We start from the raw sequence: 19,176 nt of genomic DNA, 5'->3' as shown, positions 1-19,176 counted from the left end.
TCAGCAAAATATTACCACTCCCAGAATGAATACATCTGTAACATGGTCAGGAGAATTCTCTCTATAAAAGAGCCATCCCAGGCATATAGCAAGTCCGGGTATTGCTTTTAATTTCAACTAAACGTATCATTTTTTTCTCTTGAGAGACTTAAGAGAACTTGAGCACGTGCTCGTGGTATTTGGTCACATCACACATCTCCGTGGAGTCTCAGTTGGGGGCAAGTTAGACACCAATGGTGATTGAGTGAACACCTGTCAAGCTTGTCACAGAATCAGTGGGCCAGGAAATGTCGATATGGAAATAGACACAATGTCCTCTGAGCGGCAGAGTTGATGAATAATCGGAACAGGCATCCAGGGGGGATGCAAAGGGCATTTTCTGCCTTTCAGAGAGGATTTTCTCATTGAAACCCCAAGAGAGGTGAAAGTGGAACAGTTCTTTAGCTACATCCATAAAGTTGGCTCTGAAAAGTGGAGCTTCTGTGAATAACCTTTTAGATCTGCTCTCTTAATCCTCACTTCTGAAGTCAGGGACAGTGACTCCGAATAGAGCTTTCACTGATGACAGGCCACCCCAGGGGAGAAAGAACTGTGAGTACAAACCCAGAGTATCCATCAGAGAGGAAAAGAGGCTCTTCATTTAGCTAATAACATGGCACGGGGTTAATATGCAACAAACAGTAAACTCTCAAGGTATTTTTAATACCTCGCTGTAGTTGAAATAATGACCTCAGTAGTTAATTAAAGAAACATAGGGGAGAAGTCTTCCTCGGCTCCTGCTATAACTGATGGATGATTTGGGAGGGGTCGGGGCACGGACCACAGGCTTTGGAGTTGACCAGTCCGAGTTTAAATCTTGGCTCTATCACTTCCTGGCTGGATGATCTTGGACAAGTTACTTAATCTTTCAAAGTCTCAGTTTCCTCATCTGGAAAGTGGGGATAAGTACCTATGCCTCATAAAGGTGCATTAACACAGGTGAAAATTTCTAGCAAGCACCCAGCCTGTAGCAAGTACTCAATAATTGGTGCTTGTTATTTTTTAAACCATCTTTTTTTTTTTGCTAGTCAAGATTTTCTTTGTCCTTCCTTCTTTTATTACTTAAAAGTCTAAGCTACAAATGACAGCTGAGTACATAAGGAAGTGCACAAAATACCTTATACAGCGCAGATGTCGAGGCCGAGCCCACTGCAAATGCTACTCCTACGATGGAATCAGCGTGGAAATTATCTGCATACGCCATCATGACGATGCCAGTGATTGCCATTATTGCGGCAACTATCTATCAAGTAGAATGCAAAGAGAAAAAAATTTTTAATTGATGCCTCCATACCCCAGAGAAGCAATTGAAGGCTTCGTGGGAGTTGCTACATGCTTCCTCAAACCCAATTACCTCTTGTACATCACTGTTTAAGTGTAGGAAAGGTCAGTATTAGCAAGAAATCCGTATGCTCATGAGACATCCAGGAAGAAAATATAGAAGCTGCTCACATTCTAATTAAGGGCTAGTTAATTGTAGTTTAATTTTTAGATCAACTTCCTAGAGATTAATACCCATAGTGGTGAAATAAATTTAATAGGAAGTCACTTCTTAGCATTTTCATCTGTACTGTGTTCTTTTTCCTCAGACAATTCAGCGTACATTTTAATCAGCTCCTTGGGTCAATGCATGTTTCTGAACATCTCCACATAACCAGAACTTGATTATGGAGATATAATATTGATGCAGCTAGGAGGACACTTTTAGGCCAAAGTGAAAAAAGGAAAGAGAATAATCTTTCAGAGTGATTTATAAGGAGCGAGCTGAGTTTGCACTGTCACTTGGAATATCAAACGAAGGCTAGTTCTTCCTTTTGTTTACATGCAAATTAAGCCACAGGAAGATAATTTCATTCAATTATTCTAGAGCATTAGCTGTATAAAGTGAAATATTAAGAATTTGATTGAAATCATAATGGTTGACTGTAAATTAATATGATCCTTGGTATATTCCAAACAGGAGTCCACTTCCTTTGTGAAATGCTCGTTGGCATCTGTTTCTTTAATTTACCTTGAACTGGTTCTACTGGAAAACATTTTAGAGCTACAATAAACAGTAAAATGACAACCCTGGAATAGGAAACACTATGTCATTTCCTTGTGAAATAGTCTCACTGACTTTAAAATCATGATGCAACTTTGTGGGAAATTTAAATATACCTGGTGATCAATTTTGTTAAGCTTCAGTTCTGAGTATTCACAAGTAAATCAGTTCCTCTGTAGATAGATTTCTCACATGTGGGATATTTTTTGACCCTTTGAAATATTATTAGTGAATCATTCATTACAATAAAATGTAGATCTTCAACATGCAACTGTAGACTTGCTGAAGGCCAGTGCAAAGTATGATAACGATGGCACATATAATTTAGATGCTGTTAAAGCATTTCTTTTGTTAATGACCACCCAAAGCAAGGGCACAGCTGGTTTCAGAGCCAGCTCCATACTAAAGCGTCTTTTATGAAAAGCAGCAGGAGTACTTGAGAACAGAAGCCGACTTGTCAGCAGTGAAAAACTGTCTTCATAAAGCATTATCCAGGAGGCTGCTTGGTGTGTGTGGGGGTCATTGCTCTTGCTGACTGAGTATCACAGTCTCTAAACCTTCTAGCCATGTGTTCCAGTTAGACTATGCCTCAAACTATAGGGAATAGAATTTAATACAAATGCACACAATGTGAGGTGTCAAGGAAATTTTCCAAACAGGAAGTCATAGACTCATAAATAAACATGGTGAAGTGGTTACCTAGATCTGGGAATTCTGTGAGACTTATCATTTTCTTTGATTTGGGGATTTATAGTTCAGCCAGGGATTTGCAACATTTCTTTGGGCAATCTGATGTCAGAGAAATGAAAAGTTACATTAAACACTGGCATTTTCTGACTTGTTTTTGTGTTAATTAATGTTCATAGGTTAAAGCATTCATGTACACAGATTTCCCCCAAAATACTGAACTTGTAGGATAATAAATTTGAATTAATACTTGTTTTCTTTTTAGCAAACATCAGATGGGGTAATAGAACACAGTGTTAATCCTAATGAAACTTTAACATGATATGCTATTTAATATTTAAAATTATTAAAATTATTCTATAATATACAATATCTGGGTTTAAGCAATTGTGTATACTATATAATTCTTGGCTTAGGGAATTCTGAAAACAAACAGTCCAAAAAAAAAAAAAAAAAAAAAAAAGGGAAAAAACCAAAAACACTGTCTGGAAAGTGTTGAACATTTAATACCATTATCCCCAGGATATGACCCGGCTGGGAACACTTTCTTTTCTGAGTCAGCCATTAGTAAAAATACATATACACTGTATTTATTTCTATTATAAGTTTTCTCAAGATAGGAATTGGACGTGGACATAGATTACATAATTTTATAGCAATTCAGAATTAGAGTCAGATGAGCCTCTTAAAGGTCTCCATTACATTTTATATTTAAGTGCTTGTGAAAATATTAGCTCAGACCACTTAAATTGTCATATCGATTATACCAGTGTCTCTTTGAATTGTCGTCACGGAGAGAAGCATTTTTCACTTCAGGGGGCCAGACAGTGCTGTTAGTTAAGTTCCAAAAGCATGAAAATCTGAATACTTCCAATGTTAGAAAAATTCCTCTCTATGGTATGAACAGGTATTTATAGGTTAATAATTTATAGGTTATATAGGTTACCTGGGGGGAAAAGAGAAATTGTTTTCCGCATTTCTATTTAAATTTCACAGCTATCTGATAGAACAAGTTCTCTATGGCCGTGTTTAAAATTTTTTTTCAGTATGTTTCTTATCTACACAGTTGGAACGAAGGGAAGGGAGCTCAGCTAATCTAGAAAATGCAGGGAAGTGTTGGGTGGCAGGCTCATTTGGAGTGGTTGTTTGGATGATCTTAGAGGGGTTCTGCCTAGAACTATTGGTTAATTGCAGAGTAAATATTCTTGAGATTTCTGGAGAATACGTAACCCAAGCACAGGTCTGAGTCATGTGCGTTTTCAGAAGTAATCAATCGTTAAGGAAGGATTAATAGTCTGTCTTCTCAACAAAAAAAGTACAAAATGATTCTTCTTGTGCTCAGGTTGCTGGAAATGTACCTGCAGGAAGCCAGCGCTTTAAGTACCGTGTCAGAAGGGCTCACGTGTGCCATCCACATGCTGACAAACACAACAATGCTTCTGAGCACATTGGCGTCCACGTGAGGGACTCCTCTGCCGATGGTGCCATCTCACGGTGCCACCTGCTTGGCTTCAGAAAAACATGGCTCTCCTCACAACTTACTCCAGTTGCAGCCCCATAACCAACCAGAGGTGTCTTAATAAGATGGAAACCCACCACAACCGTTACTTGAATCTGACCCGGGTGAAAATGTTAGTAACCATAGTGATCATAAAGCTGCCGATGCCTCATTTTTAACCTTCTAAACCTCTGGGTTCTCTCACATCATGATGTGCCCACCTGGGGTGAATACCCTGAGGAAGAGGATTTATTTAGCCCATTATCTTTGCGTGCTCCTTGAGCGACATCACCACCTGAGCCAACTACCTTCCTCTGTGGGCTCACTTCCCTCCCAGAGTCTCTGCATCAACTCTCAGGGCCAATCAGAGGGGGACCATGAGGGGGACCTGTTCTTAGAGCCCAAAGAGGGCTTTAACAGTAAACATTTGGTGATCTCACTGACATGTATACTACCTGTGGCCCTGCCTGAAAGCAAGGTTTCTTTCCCCTCTCAAAGAATTAGTTTGTATAGATAAAGCCTAGAGAAATAGCTGGCTTTTGGCTGATTTTTGTTTTCTTTTATCTTCATTGTTTTCGTCGTTTGACTCAGGGCCTCAAAACCCAAAAGGGTCCAGCCCTTCTCTGGATCTCCAGGAGGGTTTATGAGCTTCATCACAGTCACTGTGTTTCCCATTGACGAATGATTTCCAGAACTATCATTCGCATAACAATATCAGCTCTTCTAGGATTCAGGGTATTGAGATGAACCTTTAACTGCTTCTCTTTCTAACTGTAACCCAAACATCTTTCCTTAATTTGCCGTGTGGTTAACCCTGTTTCTGGAGCTGGATGGAGCAGGTAGGAGCTTCCCCGGCTTACAATGGACCTTGAATCCCAAGCCTACATCAGGCTCTGAAATGGGGGGCCTCAAAGCTATACTGCTGGCCAGACTGCACTCAAGTTCAAGACTCAAGGTTAGCAGCTGAAGGTGGGATACACATTCATAGTTTGGCCAATGAGACCTGCACTGGTGATCATCCTTCTTCCCTCTGAGTGTATTTGGATAGAGTCCATTTTCAGGGAACCATGGCTACACAGAATCCTTAAACTTGTCCACGTGTTACGTTTAAGCTTCCATAAAGAAGAGCCATCTGTTTTACTCAGAGCCAGTGAAATTGGACAAGAGTTGACGTGTGAGAAATGAAAGAGGTGGGCAGTCCACAGCTGTCCGGATACTCTGTGTGTGTGTGTGTGTGTGTGTGTGTGTGTGTGTGTGTGTGTGAGGGGGAGGTGGGTGGGTCCCTGGGTCGGGGCAGGTCAAGCCTGAGACTCAAACTAAGATTCCCATCCTCCACCCCACTGCCACACACATACACATCTGTTTTTATATGAAAAAAAAAAAAACCATCTGAAAATGATCCCAAAGGAAGACCAGGATGGAAGAGAAGGAAAGAAATCCCGGAAGGAAAGACTCCAGAGTACGTGTGGAAGGTAGAGGAGACCTATTGACTGCACCTTGTTGACCTGCATTATGGGTTCCTTGAGGGCATAAAATCGGAGAGCCTTCCCAACCCTGCTTTCCCCTCCCTGTATTCGTGAATCATTCTCCTGCCAAGAGGAGGATGAAAGGGGAAGAGCCCCACTACCCATCCTCCACTGCCTCCAGCGGGAAGCATGAAGGTTCTAGACAGAGCAGTCTGCACTTCCCAGGAATGAAGAGTTAACTGCAGAAATGCCAATCAGAGGCAAGATGGAAACAGGATTGTCTTGAATCTTATCTAAATATGTAATATTGGCACAAATCAGTAGCAGCTCAGCTCCAGGGTCCTGATTGATTTAGAGTGCCCTGGAGCCCAATTTGAATTCAGAGAAGAGCAGTTTAAGCAATGCAAGATTCCATTTAACTGTCATACCCCAGTCAGTTCTTGGCGGATGGAGGAAAGTCTCCAAAAGTTTGGGAAACTAAACACATAAGGACCCAATTATACCTAGAAAATAGGTGGCTACCAAGCTGAAGGGACACAAATTCATTTCCTCAATCTGCTATAAAAGTTGGGGTCTGCTGAACCATTCAGCGCCCACCAATTTTCTTCACATGTTCAAGGAAATTTGAAAATGAATGAACATTTTCAATTAATAATATAAAAATAAGGGGGGGACAAGATCTGAAAGAAAGGGTGTTAATTTTCTAGTCTGACATTTACTTTTCATTGGAGTGAAATGGATGCCAGTGATAGAGAAGAAAACCTGAAGCAGTGGCTCATTTGTTGTTTTTTTTTTTGAGGAGAACCTTTTTTTATTGATATTCTGTGATCAATATCAATATCATTGATATTCAGTGATATTCTGGTTCTGATGAATTTAAGAATGCTAGCTAAACGAAACAGGATCTTGGAGATGGGAAAAACACCCATCTTCAATGCTGTAAGAGCTGGATTCTCACTTAGCAACATTTTTGCAATTAAAAAGAAAGGTCTTTTAAAGCAGTTTACTAATTTCCACGTGATTATCATACATCAGCTGTAAGCAACTACTTATGAGTTTTTTTAACACACCGAAACTCACCAGCAAACTGGCTGAAAGAATTTCATAATAGAAAACTAAATGTATGGCAGACTACCTTTCCATCTGTGATTCAATCAAAATTCCAAGGAAACTAAATATTAACAAGTTATTCAAAACATATAATTAGTTTTTATGTGAGCATTGCTGATTCTGGCCAACTGGTGCTCCAGATAAACCCGTATTTACTGATATTATAATTTAAAGCATCCTTTATTCTGTTCATCTTGTCATTTTGACGTGAAAAATAGAAGTAGGGGGGCTTCCCTGGTGGCGCAGTGGTTGAGAGTCCGCCTGCCGATGCAGGGCCTGCGCGTTCGGAGCCTGTGCTCGGCAACGGGAGAGGCCGCAATGGTAAGAGGCCCGCGTACTGCAAAAAAAAAAAAATAGAAGTAGGGGAGGCCATATGTTTTATCTTAAGGGTGATAATTCTTGGGGTCATGCAAATGAGAATCATAATCCCCAAACTATCTTTTTCTGAACTACTGAAGACTTAGAATGAGTCAGAAATATACATTTTGATTTGATGACTGAAAGCAACCCTTTAACTATTAAAAAAAAGAGTAGTCCAAGTGGGATGGCATCTACAGGCTTTGTCCTATTTATGGGTGTAGGCAATAAGAGCTGCATTTATGTTGTCAGTATTCTATTTGTCCTCCTCTAATTTCTCAAATGACCTAATTATACATGTTCTCAATATGTCTCAGAAGGAAAAGAACTGCTGATATGGTCAAAAGGCAAAATGCTGAATATGTTTCAGTGCTTCTTATATTCCATGGCCTGATTATGGGCATTATTAAAATTACACCTTGACATTCTTCTAGAACATGGCATTAAACACTTCCTAATGTTTCACAGTGAGAAGTGAAGCACCTCCTGTCATTTAAAAATACCTGACTTCTCCCAGCATGCCTGACATTAATACTTACTATTTTGTCATTATGATGTCTTAATTTACGCATTTACTTGTTAACAACTACTTATTGGCTACTTAACAATTTTTCTATCAGGTCTTATTACTTACAGATGCTGTATTAGTTTCCTGAGGCTGCTGTAACAAATTACCACAAACTTGGTTACTAAAAACGGCAGAAATCTATTCCCTCATAGTTCTGGGGGCCAGAAGTTCAAAATTGGGCAGGGCCATGCTCCCAACAGCAACTCTGGGAGAGAATAATATTACATTCCTGCCTCTTCCAGGTTCTGGTGGCTGCCCTGGCTTTCCTGGGCTTGTGGCTGCATCACTCCAATCTCTATCCCTGTGGTCACATTACCTTCTCCTCTTCTGTGTGTCTTTCCTGTGTGTGTCTCTTATAAGGATACTTGTTATTGGATTCAGGAGCAACCCAGATCAACCAGGATGATCTCCTCTTTGCAAAATCCTTAAGTTAATTATGTCTGCAAAGACTATTTTTCCAAGTAAGGTCACATTCACAGGTTCTGGGGATTAGAGTGTGGACACTTTATTGGGGGCCACGATTAAACCCACCACAGATGCAAATTTTAAGATAGAAATGCTTTGTAGCTTCTAGGCAGATTTCCTAAATCCGCCGTTTAAATGTTACACAGTTGAGCTTTTCCCCCTAAAAGTCCTCAAGTAAACATCAAGCTTCTTTTGATATGACCCCTTGCATAAGTAAGTTCCATGGTTAAGTGCATTCATTCACTCTAATACAATTGATTTGCTCACTGGTAAATCTAATAGTGAACATATCTATTTCCTTTTGGTACTCACATGACACTGAAAGAGCAGAAAAGCCCCTAAATCTCCTTTCTTGCCCTCTCTTCTGACAAGGCCCTCCAAATACTCATGGGTGATCGAAGGTGGTAGTAGATAGACAAGAGAAAGATCTTGTAAGCATGAGTTCATTCACTATATCCTTAAATATGTAGAGTCTCTACTTTGTCCCTTGTATCATTCTAGGTGTTAGAGATAGAGGTAGAACTAGTTTCATGGGCATATGACCTGTGCAGATGCAGTGGGCTCCCTGATGTTGCCATGTTGAAACTATTCACAATTTTTTTTTTTTTTTTTGCGGGACGCGGGCCTCTCACTGTTGTGGCCTCTCCCGTTTCGGAGCACAGCCTCCAGACGCGCAGGCTCAGCGGCCATGGCTCACGGGCCCAGCCGCTCCGCGGCATGTGGGATCCTCCCGGACCGGGGCACGAACCCGTGTCCCCTGCATTGGCAGGCGGACCCTCAACCACTGCGCCACCAGGGAAGCCCTATTCACAATTTTTTTTCAACAGGAGGCCTGCATTTTCGCTTTTCACTGGGGCCCACAAATTATGTAGCCCAAGCTGAATGGATCAGTGAGCAATGTAAAGAAGGTTCTTGTTCTCAAGTACTTGTCAGGGCATGTGATGGTGGACAGACAGTACCAGTGCTTCATGTGTGAAAACATTTTGGGTGTGAAATCTAAGATTAGCTATGATGAATGTGTATGGGACCACGTCTAGTATAGTTTAATGGTGTCATGGACCGATTCAGTTTCTTGTGTTGTCTTCTGCTGTAGCTTTTCACTTGTTCATGTCAAGTTTCAGTTCTGAATTTCTGAGCAGCATTTCCCAAGATACAACCAGAATTAGATAATTGGCTATTAAGATGAAGTTTTCAGGATGATACCTGTCACAAGCTCTCTCTAATATAAACGTGAGTTTCAGCATTTAGCAGGACAAGGACCCTGGAATCACTGCAACAAGAGCAATATTTTGATAGCAAAACGTGTTTCAAATCCAGTCTTGGACATCTCTTTCAGAGAACAATAATTGAGTGATGTTTATCTTCTGGAAAAAGGCTATTCGTTTGGACCTCCTTTCAAAGAACTGTTTACTGAATATTTTCGTCATGGTGGCATACCAGATTACATGAATGAGATCTGGCTCCTTACATCTGCATGGTTTTCCATCAATCGAAGAAAGATCAAGCATACAGAAAACCTTTTTATTTTTAAATCCATGTTACCTGTGAAAGGGATAAACTCAGAACTGAAGTGGTTGGTGGAAGTTTAATGCAGTTCAATTAAGGATTTGTACCCCAAAGTAAGAGTTATTGCTTTTAGTTCCATATCTAGTTAGTCACACTAGATATATAGCCACTTTTAACAGCATTGTGCCATTACTGGTGACTTTAATTACTGTTCGGTAACCTTATCTACTTCCACCAATATTAATTAAATCCATCTCTGGGGGGAAAAGACATGAGGGAGTTGTCCCAACATATGTTGATTGGAAAAAAAGCAAATCATAATCTTTACTGTGGCTAATTTTCTCAGACCCTTCTTTCCCGAGGACAGAAGGAGGTGATCACACCATTAATTCTAAGAAAAGAACTTCTTTTCCCTGAGTGCCTCCTGTTGAAATCAGCTGACTGATTCCAATGGAAACAATCTCTTTATCTTCTCATGATGTTGTAACTGCCTGGGCGTCCTAACGCAACTTCAAATTTCAATCTGTACTCAGAACCAATGGGAAAAGTTTTGCAGAAACTCCACAAAACAAAGCAGCTCTCCTGATACCAAGGATCTATGATTAAATGCGGCCTTACGCGTTGAATCAAGTGTGCCATTACCCTCACTCCCATGAACCTGTCTTTCAGCACGATCCACGACAGCAAGAAGACAAAGGCTTTGTTACAACAGAACAGAGCAGAGACATCTGTGGCTGTCAGCTTCTTTAAAGCCAGTAAATACAGGTAATTAGTCAAAGTCCATAGAATAGAAAAGGGAGCAGTTCTTTTAAGAAAGAGCTTCAATGTCAGACCATCTTCACCAAAAATTCGACTGCATTCCCTAGAGAAGAAATAGAGGTTAATAGTCAGGTATTAATTTTAACACATCTTGTGTAGACTAACTCTTGACAGCCATTTTTAGCCAAGAGCACAAACCCTGAAGACCCATCGTTCATCTGTGGAACCTACTGAACCCAGTTCTGCCACCTACGGGCTGTGAGTGCAAAGGAGTCCGTGGAGGAGTCCACATCTCCCCAGGCACAGAGCTAAGCCTTTCCTACCCATTCTCTGGAGATTCCTGGGGGTGGCCTTTCTGCTGTTGCCAAACATTCTGAGAAGCCCGGAGAAATCCAGAAATGAATGGTTGCTGGAATTACTAGCTATTCGAAGAGACAGATGATTCTTTCCCAGTGGACGAATACAACAGGGTCAAAATGGTTGCTACTGTTTGAATAGGCTACAGACCACATGCAGCCTCACATATCATGTGTAGGCATGCACAGCTTGGGATTTTATTATTCCTAAAACATTATGCCTTTTTCTGACATATCTGCCCCATGGACAAATTTCTTTTTCCTCTAGCATTCTTAAGGCACAAAAAAATGAAGGAAGCATCTCTGATAACCCCCAAATGGTAAAATAGATAAATAAAATTCAGGTTGTGTTTATGTACAAACACCTGGCCATTCTGGAGGAATTGTCTGAATTCATTGTGTAAAAATAGTCATTTCAGTTAAATCTTTGATTTGCTTGGTTTCTGACTAAATTGATTATTTAGCCCAAAGGATTGTTTTAATCAAAATGTTGAAGCTAGCGATACATATAGGCAACATCAAAAGTGATAGAATAGCAGTGCCTTTTTGATTATGGACTGAAAACAGGCTCTGAAAATTCAGCTTTATTGTTTTCACTCAGTTGTACGTGAACATTCAAGCTTTCATTGGGCAGCTGTCTTGTGCCAGGCATTGTATTTTCAAGAGTAGTATAAATATTCTGTTTAAAGCAACAAGTTATTCATATTTGCACATTTATAATGTTTATAAATCTATTTAAATGGCTCTAGGTAATACTAGTTTCTGGTTTCTCTTCTAGCTCTTTCTGAAGAGAAATAATTATGCCTCAAAGTATTGCAAAGCAAAGTAATCTCCAGCCAGTGTTTGCCTCCCATGTATGAAGCAATGTACCCCATAGGAGGACCACATGGCGGGAGGGCGTGACAAAGTGGTGAGGCTCCAAACACAGGGATACGGCTTTCAAAATCAAGTCCCATAGTAAACGTTGCTTCCAAGCAGCTGAGAACACAGGGAATCATAGGCCAGTGATTCTGGGAAGGTTAAAAATGCATTTTGAACACATAGACAGTCATGTGGTGATTTTACTTTCATGTGGCAGACAACCAAAATGGAAAGACTTTTGTAAAATGGAAATGGGATTCCCAAAGCTAAATTTTAACTTGAAGGAGACAGAACATCAATGAAGGGACTAAATAAGCCAGAGGCAAAGCCTTTTGCAAAGTAAACAGAAATTACACGTGCTCACACACACAGGTAAATGGATGGCCTCTCTGTTTTGTTTTATTGACGTGTAGTTGATTTACATCAGTATTATAAAATGGATGGCCTTTCTAAAGCCCTACCTTTGAGATACTCAAATCAGAGTTACACACAGAGCAAGCAGCAGTTTTCATAGAGCAACTGGGCACACATTTTGTGTTCTGTACTTACAAAGGGATTTGCTCTGTGAGGAAGTCTGCCAGGGAGAGCTGGAGTGGAGAGTCGTGGGTTTATCCTGACATCTGTAACTGCTAAATGTCCTTTAAAATACACGTTTATTAAGAACCACAACAAATCCATTTCTGATTAAAGTATTTCTTTTCTTATCACTGGTCTTAGCCAGTGATGGTTCTTCCTTCCCAGAGCCCACCGTCATGCTGGGTAGAGTGCTCTCCAGCAAAGACTTTGGATTCAGGAGAGGGAACACCCTGCCCCATGGGGAAGCCAGTGGAGGCACATGGATGGGGAGAGTCCCCCAGGCAAAGGGCTGCTGCCCGGCAGAGGCTCTTGGCCTGGCTCATCCTGACCCCCAGGTATTGGTTTCCTCCTTGTTACCCTTTGTTCTTCCCTTCTCGTCTCACTGCCAACCTTCTCCCCACTTGTCACTGCTGTTACAAGAATTAATAAAAATGCTCTCCATTCAAACGCCAGTTCACCTGGGTAAAACCTTTTGCCATTTAAGCAGTAAGTGCTGGGAAACGTGATTTTTTTTTTTTTTAAAAAGATGGATTTCTATGGAGAAGGAAATAACAATGGTAGGTCTCTCCTTGGGATGATGAGATCAGAATTTCTAGACCAGAGGCATTGACAGGAGGCAAAACTTGGAAAGAAGCTTAGAAGTCGGGGGACACTAATAACGTAACTGTGCTCATCATTGTTCCAGCAGCTACTAGTTATGGAACCGTTTCTGTATGTCAGATGGCATCTTAAGTACATTTCATAGCTTCCTGACACATGACAAATTTATCTTTGGCTCTAGTTTCATGCTTTCTAGAGTTTTTTTTCCTTAAGAAATTACACTTTGATACCCTTTTGATATACCATCAAAACTATGGTATATAATTTTTTTCTTCTTAAATTTCAAATTCACCTGAGGCAATTGAATTCTCTTGATAGTATATAAATGGAATGATGGAAATATCAAAAACTACTTCCAAATGAACAATCCTTACCACCTAGATTTGATACCTTACTGAAAATTCTTTTGATGTTAGTGATAAGAAAAAGACTGGAAATGCTTTCATAGCATTCAAGAGAAAAGGAGGAAATAGATATAGGGTCTGGCGCTATGGGACAAATCCTGTTTTCAGTCTTATATACTATATTTTCCCCTTGTTCTGCCACGGGAGCTTCAGGGGGTGCCTTCTTGGCAGATGGTGTTCATGAGTCTACAGGGAAAAAAGATCAAGGATCTCAGCATTTTCTGGCAATGTTTACCTCTCATATGGAGGGGGCCACTGGAGAATATTCCTTTCACAATGTTTTCTGCTCGAAAACATTGTGAAAGGAATAAAAGCTCTTTGATTCAGTTTCAGAAACGCGCAACTTCACACTAGGCACTAACAGGAGGAGGTGTCTTGTCAAGTTACAGGTCTCCCTAAATTCAGAGTTAGTTCAACATGAGAGATGCGGTGAAGATGACACTCATTCCCCAAACATTCTGTCAGCAGGAGCCCCTTGTAAATGTATTCTCTTCAATAAAACTGACTTGGCTTGCTTTGAGGTGTTCTGAGGTATTACTTCCCAGACTCAACTTTTGCTGTTTTTATCAGCACGTGTGTCTAAACCATAGGAACACATGCTATGGGTAAATGGAGGTATTTTCAAACAGAGAGAATTTTATTCTGATAATCATATCCCTTGCAATCATGTATTAAATATTGTTATTAATAAAGATCTTATGCCCCAGCATCATGTCTACTTTGATGGGAAGAAATAGAAAGTATTTTTAGCAATCCCAAGCAGGTATAAGGCTTTTTTCTTTCCTCCAAACCAGAAAACATTTATCATTCTTGAATTGGCTTTTGTTTCTTTAATGATAGCTGAACGTTCATGGACACACGTGGAAAATCAGCTCACAGGGTGACTTCAGTATTCCCGGGCACTTCCAAGCTGGTGATAAATTGGAAGTTGAAGATTAAAGCCTTCACAGTGTCTTAAGTTTTCAAGGACAGTCTTATAATGCATCGATGGTAACAGTCACTCCTTCCTTTCATTAGGTAAAAGGGCAAGAAAGAAAGGTTATTTTGGCTCCTGCAATACAAATTTCTTGTCATTCTGCTGAGTGGGTGAAGTGGGTGAAGAAAACTGTTGCTCTCCCACTGCCATCTGCTGAGGTCAAGACTGCTGTTTTCTCTTGGCGATCAGAGTGACCGTCCTGGAAGTTATTCCTTAGTTCTGGCTTTTCCTTTCAAGAAGCTGTCTGTTAGCACAGGACTTTGACCCGAACACTGCTTGTGCCTTCCTTGAGTGCTGTGCAGGGCTGGATGACATGTCTGCCAGCTTCCTGATCTCCCCAAGATGGGGCTGCAAAAGTCAGGTTTAGCTCCGAGCAACCACTAGAACCACGACACTCTCAAGTTCATGGCTAGCAAACCAACAGACGAGGCTCTCTGTGCTCCTAGCCAGCAAAGAACAGCATCTTTTAAACCATCCCGAGGCCAAATTTCCCTTTACCTGAGACCAAGTCATTTCATCTGCTATAACACCACTGTGTCCAGAATACGGAGCAAATGTTTCTGTAATAATCTTATTAATACAGCTTTTTTTTTTTCTGGGCTCGAGATCTTGGGTTGTTCTTTTAAAACGTGGCTAGAGATAAATTGATCTGAATTAAAATCTGGGTTCCATTATTTATAAGTGTGTGACCGTGGACGAGTCCCTGAATCTCTCCAAACCTATTACCTCTTGTGTTAAAATGGGGATAACTAACACCGTCTTAAAACGTGGCTGTTACCACCAATGATGGTTAATAAGCTAAGATATACAAAAGCACCAGCACAGGGCCTGGCATGTTGTAGACACTTAATAATTTTGGGGGTGGTACTGATTCTGTTTCCTCATGTTAATATGCTCACTACCGACCTTAGATCCTGCCTCTCCACACTCCTCAACTCAACTCATATTCCAAAGAGATGAAATTATGCATATTTGCATGAAATTATTTCAAACCATCTCCTACTGGCCATTTAACATGAAACCTACCTGAATTTTTTCATTGGAGATTGCTTTTCTTGAGCAGTGGCCAGATGACCAGAGTAATAGACTGGGAAAAACATAATGTTCCAGTTTGTTGAAAACCAAGTCATGAAAAATGGACAGTAGAAGTTCTTATAAGTAATTTTTACAATCTGTGTGGTTCCAACCCAAGATGATGACACTGACAGGATGATCAAAAGTCCCCAGATGGCCTTCAGAACCATAGACGTACAGGATAGGCAGCGAGCCTTGATTCTGTTTCCCTGGCTGCTATCCTCAGGATGAGTCTGTGTTCCATCATCCCCTGCAAACAGGAAAGGAATACAAATGTGTGGAAATCAAGTTATAAAACAGCAATCAAAAAGGCAGACAGTAGAATCACCAGTGTTCTTTTTTTTTCTCCTGCTGTCATTTGAAGAGACAGATAACTCTAGCTCATTTTCTGTCTGGAATCTGGAGTCTCTGCTCTGTAAGGTACAGTGTGTATCTGGACCCCTATCCAGGCTATGACGATGCTCATGGACTTGGTGGATGCTCTCTGTTCCTGGGTGTACCCTCCCCACTTCCTTGTGAGAGCATTACACATTTCAGCTGCAAAGGCTTTGGCCTTGGCCACGTAACCTGCTTTGTCTAATCAAACGTAAACAGATGTGTGGTATGCCACCTCTCAGCAGAAGCTTCAAGAGGCATCACAGGGTCCCACTACCTCTCTAGCTCTTCCTTTCTGCCACTAGAATGGAGAATCCCAAAAAGAAGCTGCTCTTTGGGTCTATGTGGGAGAGTGAGCAGAACCTTGTGTCTGCTGACATGAAATGTGAACAAGAAATAAGTGTGTGTTGTTATATTCCACTGAGAGGCTTTTTTTTTTTTTTTTTTTTTTTACTGCAGCAAAGATGACTATTAAGTTGAAAAGGATGTGTCCCCAAAACAGAGCAAGTCTGGACTGCACAAAATTACCTTCCATCTCGGAGCAAATTACGACTTAACATGTTTCTGGGAGCACAGTGAGTTCTGCTTTGTATTTTTACATTTACTAAGAAAATTTAGTAGCATTTTTTCACACTAAAATAGTCAAAGCTCTCTGAAAGTGACAATCATAAAGGTCTTCTCCCCTGATAGAGAAAACGAGTTCAACTTGTTTTCGAATTTATGAATTTACGTACCTGTCAGGAAATTTAATGGAAGCAGTGGTCACCCTGAGTCCCCAGATAGTAGAATCCTGGGGGAAAGGAGGCAGAATTGTCTGCAAGATTCTGTTGTGTCTCCAGGGACCTCCTTTAAGCGTAAGGCTTATCCTGGGGTTAAGAAAGTGGTGCAGCCCACAGATAGCAAGTGAGAGTGGATGGTTTCTCACTTTTCCTCTCCAGAACCTGCTGGCTCTCCTGCTGAATGTGTGCTCACTGCTTAATGACCCAGGTGGGACTGCCCCACTGGGGTAAAGCTTTCATCCAGCTAAGGCTTCCTGATATAATTGTTTGGGGAAAGTGGGTAGCAAGATTTGAAAGTGAATTCTTCACTGCAGAATATAAACCAAGTAAGGATGAACACAGCAATTCCTACATGACTTCCAAGTCTCATAAACAGAGTTCTCAGAGCCTAGGGCTCCAGAAGATGAAAACTGGTGTTCTTTTATTTATTTATTCAACAAAGTCCTATGGAGACTACCAGGAGTTAGATAGTCGGGTTCCAGGGGTTCAAACAAGAAAGACTTGAGCTCATAATCTAGACAAAGGCCAGAGAACACATCTAATACAGTATGATAAGGACCACGTATGGCAGATACAAGGCCACATGGAAGCAGAGGAGAAGCACTTGTTAAGAGGAGGCGGGCATAATGATTAGGAGAAGCTCCCATGATGCAGTGACATTGAGATGAGTCAGTAAGTATGTTAGCCAGCTCCCTCGGCTGTGTACAGACTATACTTCATAACAGTTCTGCAAATTCCCTCTATGACCATGTGGCTTACACAGAGAGTAAAGGGAAAAAACAAAAATGTATAAGAGGGTGGAATAAGAGACTCTGGTGTTGGAAGGCTGGGAAGGGAACACGAGCCTACCCAATTAAGTAGGTATTATTCCCATTTTACAGATGAAAAAACTGAGAGTTGTATTAAAGGTTGTTCAAGGTTGAACCTAAGACAGTATGACTCCAACGTCTAAACTTTTTATTCTGAATATTGATTCTGTCTAGGTTTCAGGCTTGAGCTCCCCGTTTAAGCACTGGAAGTTTCAGAAATGGTTTGGAGAAAAACTTCTGTTTCCTGGCAGGAATGGCAGTCTTGCATGAGGTTTGATAGAAGTGATATTAAGAGAAAGGTGTACTCTAGTACACTTCAGATCACATTATTCTCAGGGAATAGCTTATAAAGGAGGAACGATTCTACAAAGATTTTAAGTATCCCTTTGAGTTGATATCTGCCTTCACGGTCACCTTCTTTGAAGATTGCATCTGTACCACCGTCAGAGCATGGAGAATATTTTTGATGACACCAACAGTCACCTAAATCCCCACCTAGTATTGACTCATTCTTTCTTCTGCTAACTAAATTGAATTGTTGACAATTCTTTTACTATCTACAGATACCATACAAAGATTGGCTCTCCAGAGTTCTTTTGTTTTTCTGACCATTTTAAGCATGATTTTCTAGAGTCCTGCTTAGATCTATTGTTTTGGATATATCATTAAAATTGATTTACCAGGAATTCCATCCGCTTCTATGAACCTTGATTGTAGTCATACAAATTGATGGTAGAGGCCACTGGAATTTGGAAACATGAGTGAAAGTCCTAGTCCTGCCATTGGTTGGCCCTGAGTATATGTTTAATTCCATCTTAGGTTCTCTGTCAAACAGCGATAATATGTATCTCATGGGCTTCATTTTGAGGTTAAGTACCATAACGTTCATGAAAGAATGGTGAGCTGCTCTTCAGATTATTTTTCTTTTCTTTTTGGTGTCTAGGAATATCCCCAAATGTCTTCTGAATCATTACAGAAAGAGTAAATCATGCCCCACGTGGTCTTTAATGGTACAGTTATTAAGATTTGTAATCTCTATATGATAGGTAGGGCAAATTTATTAACCATATTTAGTTAACTGGAACATACTGTTCTGAAGATAACTGGGATGATAAGAATATTACCGTAACTTATTAAAGCCAATTAAAACTTTCTGAAGATTTAAGATGTGATTTTCTTCACTTTTAAAAAAAGAGTTTTAGCCTTGGGGTCCATAGTTGCTGAGATTCCATTTTAAAATATTGTCGTTTTTTGAAAAAATCTTTTCTCGTATAAAACCTCTTATCAGATAAGTAGGACCCTACAAGAGGCTTTCATACTTCTTCTATACCTTTGTTTACTTGAGTCCCCTGAATTACCATTTCTTTGCGGAGCACAGGCTCCGGACGCACAGGCTCAGCGGCCATGGCTCAAGGGTTCAGCTGCTCCGCGGCATGTGGGATCTTCCAGGACCGAAGCACGAACCCGTATCCCCTGCACTGGCAGGCGGACTCCCAACCACTGCGCTACCAGGGAAGCCCTCTCTTCTGTTTATTTTTTAAAGCTAGTGTTCTCAAAGTTTGAGGGTTTTTTTCCCACTACCCACTTATTTTGAATAGAGTATTTTGTTGTTTTTGCGTTGTCACTATTGATTTTAAGGATGCAAGAGATTTTAATATGTTGCTGGCCAAGCTGAAGGAATAAATGGAGAAGGAGAGATTGAAAATGTAGGTGGAAGAGATGGAGAGAAGGTGATCATGGATGCAGAAGGAGTCAACATCAGAATGGTAGCAAACACAAAAATCAAAGGTGGTCCCCACAATGATGGTAATTAGCAAATTAGCAAACGAGAACAGAGACGTTTTGAGGCAGAGAGGAAAGCATCTCT

At 40.6% G+C, this 19,176-nt stretch overlaps 1 protein-coding gene across 1 annotated transcript in view; it reads right to left on the bottom strand.

Annotated features, from left to right (window-relative positions):
• Window positions 1–19,176, bottom strand: part of SLC35F4 (solute carrier family 35 member F4) — a 269,905-nt gene that overhangs the window by 6,927 nt on the left and 243,802 nt on the right. Inside the window, exons 3-5 of the mRNA XM_024731487.1 lie at window positions 15,299–15,596; window positions 10,383–10,602; window positions 1,157–1,282 (exon numbers count right to left, since the gene is read on the bottom strand). Of these exons, the coding sequence (XP_024587255.1) occupies window positions 1,157–1,282; window positions 10,383–10,602; window positions 15,299–15,596 (644 nt within the window). The remainder of the gene's footprint in view (window positions 1–1,156; window positions 1,283–10,382; window positions 10,603–15,298; window positions 15,597–19,176) is intronic.

Source organism: Neophocaena asiaeorientalis, unplaced genomic scaffold (assembly GCF_003031525.2).
Source record: "Neophocaena asiaeorientalis asiaeorientalis breed wild unplaced genomic scaffold, Neophocaena_asiaeorientalis_V1.1 scaffold603, whole genome shotgun sequence".
NCBI classification, from domain to species: Eukaryota; Metazoa; Chordata; class Mammalia; order Artiodactyla; family Phocoenidae; genus Neophocaena; species Neophocaena asiaeorientalis.
This window is presented reverse-complemented; position numbering and strand designations above follow the sequence as displayed.